This window comes from Mesocricetus auratus, unplaced genomic scaffold, assembly GCF_017639785.1.
Source record: "Mesocricetus auratus isolate SY011 unplaced genomic scaffold, BCM_Maur_2.0 Super-Scaffold_100030, whole genome shotgun sequence".
Lineage (NCBI taxonomy): Eukaryota > Metazoa > Chordata > Mammalia > Rodentia > Cricetidae > Mesocricetus > Mesocricetus auratus.
Window position 1 is genome coordinate 8712410 of NW_024429211.1, and position 13677 is coordinate 8726086.

Below are 13677 nucleotides of genomic sequence, written 5' to 3' on the forward strand. Positions count from 1 at the left end.
CTCCTGACTGTACGTCACTGATCTGTGATGACCGAGCTCACTAGGGCCTGGTTGATTTTATGTCACACTGATCTGTGGAATGTGGTTCTGGACTCTGAATAACAAGGAGAAAGAAAGTTGAATGTAAGTGTTGATCACTTAGCAATTTTATTGCAAATCACGAGCAAATTTACTGTTCAGTATTGTTTTGTGTGTAGTCAAGGAATTAAGGATGAGACTCCTACAACACATTATTCTACTACTATGATATTTACTCGCTTCGTGAGTTTTTTCCCCCTATACTAGACAAAGATTTCAGTGAGGGCTCCGAGGAATACTTTTTTTTATATTTTATTTTCCAGTTTAAATTTAGATAAGAAACGAGGTTGTTTCACAAGCCAGTTCCAGGTCCCTCTCCCATTCCCTCCCCTCCTCCCGTGTCCTCCCCCCAAACCCCCCCCCGTTATCCCCTCATTCCCCCAGGGAGGGTGAGGCCCCGAGGAATACTTTTGTGTTTTTTACCCCCTATAAAGGATTGTGCTCAAGACTTTGAAAAAATTTGATAAATCTATGTATATTGTGCCAAAATATTTTAAGTTTTATCTGAAGAAATGGGGTGGTTGGTAGCATTTCAGCTCAGTTTCATAATTAATAACAATACACAGAATTGGCTACTGTATGTGGCTCTTCGTTCTACACAGAAGAAAGACCCTCCTGAGGGGAAAACTCAGGAGACTCAGGGAGCTCATAAAACTCACCAGCCAAGGAAAGTGCTACGCCATGGTCTTGTGAGCAGCATACGTGGAGTAAGCAATTCCCTCAGAATATGAGAGCTCAGCGTAGCTTCCCCAGTCTTAGGGAAAACTGGCTGTTGTGAGTCGTTACCCATGCTAAACTTTTGAATGATGAATCTTCCTGAGCCACAAATTCTACTGTGAACAATTCCTGCCCTATGGTCATGGAAGCAACCTAAATATAACCATTTCCCAAGCTGGATTTAAACACAATCATCTCTTTTCCCTGTCCTGTCCCGTCTAACGGGTGTGAATTGGAATAGACTTCCCAGGAAACATGATGCACCAGCACCATATAGCATACTTAGAGTATTCCCACTAACAACAGCCTTGTTATTATGTTGACCCTGTCCCTACAAATTGATTTTCCTGCTGCTACTTACGAAAGAGCCAAAATATGTGTCTTAATTAGGGTTTCTATTGCTGTGAAAAGATACCCTGACCATGGCAATTTTTATAAAGGAAAACATTTAATTGGGACTTGCTTACAGTTTCAGAGGATAAGACCATTGTCATCTTGGTGGGTAGCATGGTGTCACAAAGATAGACATGGTCCTGGAGGAGTAACTGAGAATTCTGTATTCAGAACCACAAGCAGCAGGAAGAGAGAGAGTGAGACTCTGGTCCTAGTTTGGGCTTTGAAACCCCAAAGACCACTCCCAGTGACACACTTCCTCAAACAAGGGCATACCTCCTAATTCCTCTCAAGTAGAACCAGTTCCTGATGACCAAACAATCCATTATATGAGCCTATAGGGGGACTTATTTTTTAATCATTTCTTATGTTAAAGCACTTTTTTTTCCATTTTATATACCAATCCAAGTTCCCACTCCCTCCCCTCCTTCTGCTTGGTCAACCTTCCCCTCACCTCACCCTCCATGCCACATCACTTTGAGGCAAGACCAAGGCCCTCCCTGCTGTATCTACACTGAGCAAGGTATCCCTCCAAAGAGAATGGGCTCCAAAAAGCAAGTTCAACCACTAGGGATAAATCCTGGTTCCACTGCCGGTAGCCCCACAGACTGCCCAAGCCCACACTGTCACCCACATTCAGAGGGACTAGTTTGGACCTATGCAGCTTCCAAGGGGAGCATTCTTTTTTATTTTTTTTTATTTTTTTCTTTATACATTCATCTGTTTTTTATTTTATTTTATTTTATTTTCCAGTTTAAATTCAGATAAGAAACAAGGTTGCTTCACAAGTCAGTTCCAGGTCCCTCTCCCTTTCTCCCTTTCCCTCCCCTCCTCCCGTGCCCTCCCCCCAACCCCCCCCCCCCCCGTTATCCCCTCATTCCCCCAGGGAGGGTGAGGCCCTCCATGGGGGTGTCCATAGTCTGTCATTTCATATAGGGCAGGGCCTAGACCCTTCCCCAAGATTTCAGGGTGAGACTGCACCTCACATTGTTCTATGAGTCCAAAGTCCGTGTGTATACTTGGGATGGGTACTGATCTGCTGCCCAAGACTCAATAGATTCCCTAGGCCTCCTCACTGACACCCACATTCAGGGGGTCTTGATTAGTCCCATGCTGGATTCCCAGGCTGATGCCTGGGATTCAAGAGTTAACCTTTGTCTGGTCAGCTGTTTCTGGGGGTTAAACCAACCTGCCCAGTCTTAATCCCTTTGATCATCAGTCCTCCGTCTCTGTTACTGGCTTTCTTGAGTTCAGCTCAGTACTTAACCAAGGGAGTCTGCCTCTTCTTCGATCAGCCACTAAATGAAGTTTCTGTTTCCCAGACTCTCTGGCCATAGGATTGTAGGCTGGTACACCCCAGATCTTATTCAAACCACCACATTCCACTCATTGAGCTCCACAGGCTTGTAGCTGTATCTTAATGCAAAACTACACTCAGTCCAACTTGACATGTCCCTACAGTCTATCTGTGATGGCAACACTGCTTAAAAGTTCAAAGTTTGTCCTGTTGGCGTTGGGATCTATGGTGAGTCACATGGCATACTCTTTTATCCAATCAGCTTTGCTTGCAAATGTTCTCTGTGATGAGTCATTGGTCTGGTTCAAGGCCTCTGGTTTCTGGCACACCAATGTCACTTGATTCTCAACGAAACTCCTCTGAGAAATCCTGCAGTCATGGGGTTCCAGAGTCATGGAGATCCTGTGGTTATCATTCCACTCGACCAGTCCCTTCATGAGCCCCAGCAGGTACTAGATGAGATAGATGTTAGGGTGGGCCACACCAAGGTCCAGCTGTGTATTGGGTAGTAGTTGAGCTGGTCAGTCCAGGCTACTGAGGCTGTGTCCTTCGGGCAAGGGGTAGAGCCAGCTCCCTAATACCCAGGCCATAAGGGTCAGTTCTCCCTCACGCAGGGCCAGAATAAATGAAGAGGTGTTGGAGAGGCAGGAAAAAATGAAGAAGCGAAGAGGTTTTGGTTTTACATGTTTTTCTTTGTTTTGATTTTTAAATTATTTGGGGGGGGTCACTACAGGAACAAGGGGAAGATATAGAGGCACTGGGAGATGAGCAGAATCGGGGTGCATGATGTGAAATACCCAAAGACTCAATAAAGAAATGAGGTTAAAAACAAAACAAAAACAACCAAACAAACAATAATAAAAGTCCCAAGTTCTAAGTCTCTTCTGAGATTAAAGGCAATCTTAACTCTAACCACTTATAAAATCAAAATAAAAAAGCAGGTCACATACTTCCAACACGAATTGGCAGAGAATGTGAATTACCAGGCCTAAAGGGAGGAAATGCTGGACCAAAGCAAGACTGAAAACCAGCTGTACAAACTCCAAGCTCTGCATCTCCGTGTCTGATATCAAACTGCTCTTCAGATCTCCAACTCCTTTCAGCTTTGTTGATCGCAACACACTTCTCTATCTTGGGCTGGTTCCATTCCCTATTGGCGGCTCTCCTTGGCAGTCATCTCCAGGCTCTGGCATCTCCAACATCTTGGAGTCTTCAACAAAATCCAGGCTTCACTTTCACAGCTTCACACAATGGCTTCTTTGAACCTTTATATAGAGACACCCCTGATTCATGACTGGCCTCAGTGGCTTTCCTTAGTCATGGAGGAAGTTTCCACAACCCATCTTGCATCCTTGACTCTAAAGCCAGACCCATGAGGCTGAAGATGTCAGGTTCTGCTGATTGCTGGGACTTGAACATAGCTGCCTTATTCGATTACATTTTACAAGTATTCTGGTTTCTTTGGTTTTCCCCACTGCCCAAGCCTTTCTTTAATCCCTTTTCACTTTTCTTTAATTCCTTATCACAAGTTGGAAGCTTAGCTGGGTGGGGTCTTGACCTGAGGTCACCACTCCCTTTATTCTATTTAGCATCAGGCTTTTCTCTAAACTTTTTATCTTCTTGAGCACTGGGTTTAGCTCATTGCATTTCCTTTTGCTCCTTTCTTCTCCGACTGTACATTTTGTATTTTTCCTTGCTCAGCTTACCCGTTTTCATTATAGATGTGCATAAGAGTGACTGCCAATAACCACACCACACAGTCGACACCGGGTTGTCTTGAAATCTCCTCTGCTGATGCTATTAATCCAAAACTTCAACTTTGCCTCAGACAGATGTTTTTAGGACAAAGACAAAAAGCCAATACATCACAAGGATGGTACCTAGGCCACTTACTTGCATTCTCCCGTGTGCGGAGCTGGGTCATCATTATCTACATTGGTCTTGTCATCACAGTCTTCCATGCACCAGCTCACATGGCTTGTTAAGGGCCCCTCAAAACATTCAAATGCGGGGCTGGAGAGATGGCTCAGAGGTTAAGAGCAGTCAGTGCTCTTCCAGAGGTCATGAGTTCAATTCCCAGCAACCACATGGTGGCTCACAACCATATGTAATGAGATTTGGTGCCCTCTTCTGATGTGTAGACATACACGGGGGCAGGGTGTTGTGTTCGTAATAAATAAATCTTAAAAAAAAAACATTCAAATGCTTTCTTAATCCAGAGTCACACAGCAACACCCAGCTTCTTGGTACCACCTGGGGTTTCAAAAGCCCCTGCCAGGATCTGAGTGGGAGTCAGCTACTTCTCCAGCACCATATCTGCCTGCATGTCACTATGCTCCCCACCATGATGAAAATGGACTAAACCTTTGCAAGGTAAGCAGTCGCCAATTCAGTGCTTCCTTTTATAAGAGCTGCTTTGGTCATGGTGTCTCTTCATAGCAATAGAACACTAACTAAGACAGCAGGGTAACAATAGAAATGCATTGCGTGGCCCCAGAAAGAAACAAGATGTTCTATGGGCAACACCATAGAACGTGTGGTTCCCTCCAGAGATCCCAGAATAAATCTGCCCTCGGCTCTAGATGAAGGTTTTCTATCTTCTAATCTCCCAATGTCTTTTGCTTCCCCTTCTCACTGCCTCTTCCCCTGTGCATGAGTCAGATCTCTCTTCCCCTCCTCTCTCTCCTTTCCTCTCTCACACTCTCTCCCCTGCCCTGCTCAGTTTGTATGTTCACATGTGCAGGGAATGGAGCATGCCATTGTGTAGGTCAGGGAGCAACTGTCTAGAGGGGGTTCTTCTCTTTCGACATTGTGGGTCCATGGATAGAACTCAAATCATCAGCATGAAGGTGCCTTCATCTGCAGAGTTATCTTTTTTAATCGCTGCTTGTTTACCATAAAGACATTTGTTAACGATTTGAATCACTCTCAATGTCATTCAGAATAATCTCATCATCTTAAAATTCTTAATTATTGCATGAATAAATATTTTTATAGCTAACTGTGGCATATTGTTTTGGGCCATGTTTCAGGCAAATGTGTGTATTATTATTAAACAAGTTTTAGTTGTGGAGTATGTAACTGGTAACATAATTGTTAATACCTAGAGATCCATGCAATCACACTTTACATTAATTAGGAAAAAAAAGGAAGGGAACAATGGCAATTGTCCTTGTTAACTGTACGATTTTACCCTCAAAAGAGGTGTGTGACTGGCATTAGTGCCTCTGTTTAAGTAACATTTAAATAGATATATCACAGAAACTTAAATGGATATATCACAGTATAAATAATTATGATGATGAAAAATGTTACATAGATAGATGATAGATATAGAAAGATAGATTGATAGACAGATAGACATACAGACAGACAGATACATGACAGATAGATAGAACTACTATGCTTTCCTATTCCTAAGTTCAGGCTTTTTTCCCCTTCCAAGTATTGATAGTTCACACTATCTTGAAGAAGGAACATAGAATTTACATTTTTAAATAATTGTTTGAAAACATTTCCAATACTGTGTACTAACTGGAGGTAAATCAGAGACCTGTACAGATTTGTAAAAATAATTAATACTTTAGTACCATAAATAAATGTTAAATTATGAAATTATAAAAATAGCTTGATAACTGCAATGGCTCACTTTTATAAGACATGAATTAAGAATAGGGTGGGTAAGTTTGGCATTTATTTTATGAAAGTATGAAGAAACAGATGCATTTCTTGAATATTCAGAGAAGATTTAGGTAAATCCAAATACCATTTAGGGTAATCTAGGCAAGTGCTTATTATGTACATTGTCATTCACTTCAGTGGAATTCACACTGTTTGTTTACCACTCAGAGATCACCAACTGAGCTATATAGTCTTGTTTCTATAAATGAAGTATCTGAAATGATTGGCTCTTACAGCTGAAATATAAGGAACCATCAGGATTTTAAAATCTAAATCCCTTACATTACTAGTAAATTCATAGGGTAATGTGATTAATTCACTAATGTTGGCAAAATTCACTCCTGACTTGGAACTGTTGCTTGGTGAATAGACAATGTGTCTGGATTGAAGAGGATATAAATTCTTTTCTTAGCACCCACAGTGAGTAGGCGATAACTACCTCCAGCTCCAAGTCATCTCAAACCTTCTTCAGGCCTCCATGGGTACCTGCGTTTATCACACACACACACACACACACACACACAGAGAGACAGACAGACAGACTGACACACACACACACACACACACTCACACATACACACACACCACACACTCACATATACATATCACACTCACACACACACAAATAAATAAATCTTTAGAGGAATCCTCTTTTTTATCAAGCTTTTTTATTTCCCATGTTATCTTCTTTGTTTCCTCCTTCTGTCTCTTCCATCCATTATTTTTATAACCTCTTTTCTATTTTGTTAGTTTTTTGTTTTCAGTGAAGTACATCATTAACTCAACATAAGATCAGTCTCTCTTTACTGTTAAAAATACAGGAGTAATTTTCAGTAGCACTGATCAATATGTACTTTTTGATTGCTGATTTTTCATGATTTTGAGCTACTCTATATATTTGAAATCTATTTTGATATGTATTTACTTGTATGTGCATGTGTATACCACATATAAGCATATGGGAAATAGGAAAGGAAATAATCCTCATAATTTCATAATGTTAAATTGTGAAAAATACAGTCTAGTTAGAAACATTATTATTCAGAAAGCATTTATCAAATCTCTAATATGGTTTAGAAAATGTATGGAGGATACAATGTTGAAAATTTTGTCTTCATTTTTGTAGTTTAGAAAATAATTCTTAATATAAAGGCACTATAATATATATGCATATATATGTAGATTTTATGCAATGTGCCATTACTATTGAAATATGTAGAACGAGAATGAACCAGTAGTTCAGTGGTTGCATAATCCAATCTAGATGAGGGAGCAGGGCTGACGAAGACACACTACCTCGATGTATTCTGCTTGACGTGGGTATCCCAAGTTATTAAACTATGATTTATCCTCTGTGGTCTGATGTTCACCAAAGGAAAGAATTTGGAAGATAGGAGGTAATAGAAGTGTCAGTGTTTTCCAAGATATATTTTCTTTTATTGCTCTGGTATCTTCTAGAGTGAACCCTCATTTCTCAAGGGAAATCTATTTGGTTTAAGTTGAATGAACCCTACACAACCTGAGGACAGAACTAAGAAGAAGACATGACTAAGTAAACTACCGTTTTCCCTGACTGTAAGGATTACTGTAGGCACGTCAGTAATTTAAAATTTTCTCTGGAGATTTCTGTTAGAACAAGCCAAGAGGATTCTCATTAGTCCAAGGTGCTTTGATGAGGGGGATGTGAATTGGATGGCCGGGACTTTCCTTTGATGTGTAGAGAGACTCATGAGGATATGGATGATATCTTGTAATTGCATTTTTATGGAATTTTGATAGCTTAACCATTACTAAGAAAATACTTGAGCAAAGCATAGGGATTGATGGGTTAATTACCTCAAAATTTAATAATGATACGATTGCAGTTGCTTACTTTTGTTGGGGTCTTAACAAGTTCCAAGTGCCTAACATGTGTTGTTTTCACATGTTCTAAAATGCCAACAGTTCAAAGTATATGAATGGTAAAGTAAGTAACAAATGACACAAAAACCAAGAATGCACATTTACTCTTTTATGAAGAATTATATGTACAATCCTCCATCAGATAAGAAAAATTTGTGCAGATATATAAGGCTGGGAACACAGATGAACTTCCAGTATGAGAGATTATAAAAATCCACAAATGTAAGTATCTCATCAATATTTTCAGTAATAACTTGCATAGTATAATTAGTTGCTCACAACATGAAATAAAAGGGTGTCTAAGGCAGACTGTAAACTCTACTGAGAGAGTGAGAGAGCCTTACAGTGAGAGAGCCTCACCTCTGAAATTCCACGTCAAAATACTATGCCCTTAATGAATGTGAAGTTCTTTTCTATGGCTGTATATGACAGAGGTAGTTTCATATTTATTTTTCTGTGTATTACACTTTGGTAATTTCAATCACATTGACTTTACAACAGATACTTCCAGCCTTGATTCAGACAGTAAAATTCATTATTTTCTAGTTAACTTGCTTGAAATTGCACCCAGAAGCAAAAAAAAAAAAAAAAAAACCACCAAAATAAACCACTTCCTTCACATGAATAAGCAACTAGAAACCATTTTACCCACAAAAAGGCATTATTTTCTGTGTTTGTTGATTATCCCTAAGCTCAAATTCCTTAGTCCTTTCCAAAGACACCAGGCTTACACACAGTAATAGTACTAATCTTATCTATTAAAAGTTGCCAAGATACTTTTGTCAATCCACCAAAATACCAAAACAAGTAGAACGGTTTGAAGACTTCCAATCCTGTATTCACATCTGCTTGGAAACTCGGAATGTGAACTGATTTAGAACTAGGATTTTTAGACATGTAATCACAATGAAATAGTGTTGTAACACAGTAGAGAAGAAACTAAAGATCCATAATGGATACTTACACGGGAAGGAGATGTTATATAATGACCTTAGACACAAGAAGCTTCCCCATGAACACACAAGCCCTGTCAGAAAGTGATACTGCCCCAAGGCAGCAAATGCTAGGAGGAAACAGGGTGGGATAATATTCCAAACCTTCAGGTAGACCTGAACTTCACTGATTTTGTTTTTCTGACACGTTGCCTCCAGTTCTTTGGAGCAGCTAAGTACTGCCATGCTGAGATGTTTTGTCATTGGTACATTCCCCAGTAGCCCTAGGGAAATGTGGATGATTTATAGTATGCTTTAAATGCTAGGTACAAAGTTATGCATAATAATGGGCTGGTCGAAAGTCATCCTGAGAAAGGAAAGTCACCAGGAATAAAGTTAGAGCACGGTGAGAAAATATTATTAAAATATCCCAGGAGCATCTTGGGCTTTGAGGGTATGTGAGACGAAACTTATCCCCTATTCATCTATGGGCAGTGTGGGAATCCATTAGGAACAGTGACCTGAAGCACTCCATTACATTATGAAATACCATATCCCCTCCACAGCGCCGTGTTCACTGAGGCAAGGAGATGGAATGATTACCTTAGAGAGATTTACAGCCACATATTTACACAGTTGAACTGAAATGGGTTTTGTTTTTAATTTATTAGAGCTTTCTCTACAGCAGTGTTCATTGGCATTTAGCTCTTTTGTGTTTGCTTCATTCATACACTCTTTTTAAGAAACATAAACCTGATTGCTTAAAAACTAAATATCTACATGTATCATTTCTTATCATTTTAGGACAGTTTGAAACATCGGATGATACCCTTTAACAGAGGGTTCTCTGCATGTAGAGAATTACGAATTGAAAATCATATTTAATATTCAAAATGGAGGTAGTTTCCAATTATCTTGAAAAATAAAAATCCATGTAGTGAAATTCCTTTTATTTCCTAAGCACCTTGCAGCTGTGAGATAGTAACTCTTAGCACCCTTTTCTTCTTCATTGTTATGTTGCTGAAGATCAACTCAGCATTAAAATTCCCCAAACTTCTGGTAAATTCCTGTGTGAATTTTTTTGTGTGTAATCTTTGATTAATATACAGTTTTCCTGTAACATGAAAATTACCTCATTCTGTAAGTCTCGGATCATTTTGCTCTTTCTTTCCACTTCAGTCTTCAAAAAATTAATCTGAAAACAAATAGAATATCATGGATATACATTCTCAATATATTACCCTGTTTTTTTTACTGCATATCATCTTGAGGTATGCTGAAGTTATTACAGTATTAATGTAAATATTGAAAAAGAAAGGATTACATTTTCATTAACTAAAACCTTAATTTCCTTGATCTTTGTTCAATTTGTTCATTATATGTATTATTATAGAGTGCTCATTACATTAAAGCTCGTGTAAGTTTTCAAAAACTTAATTTTATTTTGGTGAGATGTATACATGTTCGTTTTATTTAATACCAAATAATCTACATTTGTTTTTTAATTATGTAACTAATCAAATTTGGGGTACAGATAACAAAAATATTAATCAGGGTGGCAAAGATCAAGGTAAATGGTATAGCTCCAAACACAGTGAAATAAATAATTTGGGTTGTTTCGAAGACAAGTCCAAGGCCAGCATTCAGCTTTACCATAAACATCCATCCTTTCATGGTAGTTTCCATCACCATTATATCCCAGCTAGTATGCATGAAAAATCCACAACTCAGTAAAAGTTACCCCAGGTTTTGACTCCAACGTATAGCAGTATCTGTTGTCTTTTCTATGGTGTTTCAGCTAAGGAACCCAGAGAGAATCAGCTACTCTGTGGCTCAAGTGGGTAGAAGATGCTGTTGAACACCATTTAGGATGGGATAGGTCAAATGGTATGCTCAGATGATTATCCAGAAGAAGGCAGCAGGCTGCAGAGAGATGGGATGAAGCCAGAATATGTAGATATCTTAGTCATATAGGTAGAGAGGTATAAGAATGATTCCAGATGGAGTCTTCAAGAGCTGCAGCAGCTGTGTTGCTTCCTAGAAGATTCATAGCACTGACTACTTAATCTTCTTTGCTTTCCATAAAGGACTGCTGGAGCCTTACATTACCTGTAAGTGCCCTGTCCTTAAGCGAATCCATGAATATAACAGCTTCATCTGTTACTGAAAACTCAGGCTAAACCATTTGATAGTGATGACATATATAAAACAGGCAATGCTTAAGAACACCGGGTCTACTGATTCGGTCGTTAATTCTAAATATAAATTTGAACTATGGGGATGCTGATGTCAAGGAAATACCACTAATCATACTCACCGTCCCATAAGACAGAGAATTCAAGGCCATTGGTAAGCCAAAATAATTACCTGGAAGGGCATGATACATTTAAAATGTATATGTCTGCAGAACCAGACAATGCCTTCTGATGGACAGATTCCATAGTTAGTTCCATATGTAAGTATTTTGTTGGCAACAAAGAATTTAAGCCATGAAATAGTTGAAGCAATCTTAGTTTTATATATAAGCTTCACTGATGCCAGACCATCATTTATTGATACTATTCAGTATGCTTGCATTGCTAAATTTCACATTTATTAGGAATATACTGATATATATTTAATATCAGGCCTGTATTTCCTTAAATATTCCACACAGCCATAAAGTGTTGAGAATATGAAACTCAAATATATTCAGAATATTTAAAAATATTAGCATTTTTAGATCACTGGCTTAGAATCCCAGCAGGTTTTAAAGTCCCTGGAGAAATAAGCTTTCCTAGTATTTACTTAAATAATGTTTTTTTTCCAGAGTGAAAAATACCAAGTATTTGCTGTAAGGAAAGCATGGACAAACAATGCATCTCTATGCTTGATGAGAATAAAAGATTTGCAGAAAGTCTTGCTTTAGAATAATGTCCCATCCAGGATACGCTAAGTCATAAAAAATAACAGGAGCCATGAAATGCATCCAAACACCATTAATATCTTTAATTATCATAGTCACACCTGCTAGTTTGTTATCCCTGATGCCTGCCAGGCTTTGGCAGGGCAATCTCAAAGCTGAATGATATTCTACTGCAACATACATGCAGAGATAGAAATAAATCTTCCTTTCTTCATAAAAAGTGTGTTGGAACATGATTACGTCAAGGGGGATCTACTGCTCAAATAATACAAATTTTCAGAAATGTATTCTCTTTAACATTTCATAATTTAATAAACAACTTTGTTATTGTGTTTCATAGAATTTTATTTTGGACCAGGATAAGAATCTTCACCTACTGTAACAATTTTTGGAGGAAGAAATGTACAATCTTTCTTTTGAATAAAAAGAGGTCACAATTCAAAATTCAGTCAAGATCACCATAAAGGTGGTAGTGGATAAGTATTTATCCCTAGTACACGAATGGACTTTGGAAGCCCATTCCACATAGAGGGATACTCTCTTAGCTTAGACACATGTGGATGGGCTTAGGACCTACTCCAAATGATGTGACAGACTTTGAAGATCCTCCATGGAAGGCCTCGCCCTCCCTGGGGAGAAGAAAGGGGATGGGATGGGGGTCATTAGGGGCCAGGAGGAGGGAAGGGAGAAGGAACTGGGTTTGACGTGTAAAACAAGCTTGTTTCTAATTTAAATTAAAAAAGAAGTGTGCCTTCCCTTTAAATACCAAATGGTATAGCTATGTTTGCATATTCAAATCCAATTCACTATCAGAATGAAGGCAAGACAATTATGAAAACCTCCCTTCCTTGTTACAACTTTAATTAAGACAGAAATGTTAGGAGGCAAAATAATTAGTGAGTGATTTGCAACAGTAGAATGTCCAACATACAAATGCATTCAATGTTTAGCAAATAATATTTATATAGAAAGAAAAGTATCAAGCTGCTCTGTTTGAGCCTTATCAAACTGCTCGTTCAGTGTTTTCACAAATGATAGCACTTTACTCACTTAGAAGATTAAAATTTTGTGTTGTGTGTTTGTCTCACACTCTCTTTATTGATCTGCTGATGAACATCAGGATACTTGCATGGGATTCTTTGATAGAGCTTCAGGGAACACAGGAGTGAGGAAAGCTCTTTGACCTAAGGATTTCATTTCCTTAGCATGCTTTCTGGGATAGTTAATATTCATTTTCAACTTGACTAGATTTTGATAACACAGGGGAAATACCTATAAGCCTATCTGAAAGGGAGTTTCCAGGGAGATTTTATTTTCAAAGGGAAGACCTAACCTGAAGGTGGGTTGCATCACCCCCAGGAGTTGAATGGCTAAAGAAATAATACACAAAAGGCCCAAGAAGGGCTTAATAAAATGTTAAACTCCTTAGTCATCAGGAAAATGAAAATTAAAATCGCTTTGAGATTTTTATCTTACACCAGTCAGAATGTCCAAGATCAATAAAACAAATGGCAGCTAGTGATGGAAAACTGTGGTATAAGAGACATGCATTATTGATGGGAGTGCAAACTTGTACACCTATTATCGAAATCAGTGCGGAGGTTCTTCAGGAAGATGGAAATTGATGTACCTCAAAGCTGAGCTATACTACTCTTGGAAATAAACCTAAAGGGTTCTACATCCCTACTACAGAGACACTTGCTCAACCACGTTCATTTCTGCTCTATTCATAACAGCCAGAAGTTAGAACAGCCCAGATGTCCATCCATACA

At 38.8% G+C, this 13677-nt stretch overlaps 1 protein-coding gene across 2 annotated transcripts in view; it reads right to left on the bottom strand.

Annotated features, from left to right (window-relative positions):
* Luzp2 (leucine zipper protein 2) overlaps window positions 1–13677 on the bottom strand; it is a 368204-nt gene that overhangs the window by 159900 nt on the left and 194627 nt on the right. For both annotated transcript variants that reach the window (XM_040733304.1, XM_040733305.1), the window contains exon 5: window positions 10133–10195. In XM_040733304.1, coding sequence (XP_040589238.1) covers window positions 10133–10195 — 63 coding nt within the window. The remainder of the gene's footprint in view (window positions 1–10132; window positions 10196–13677) is intronic.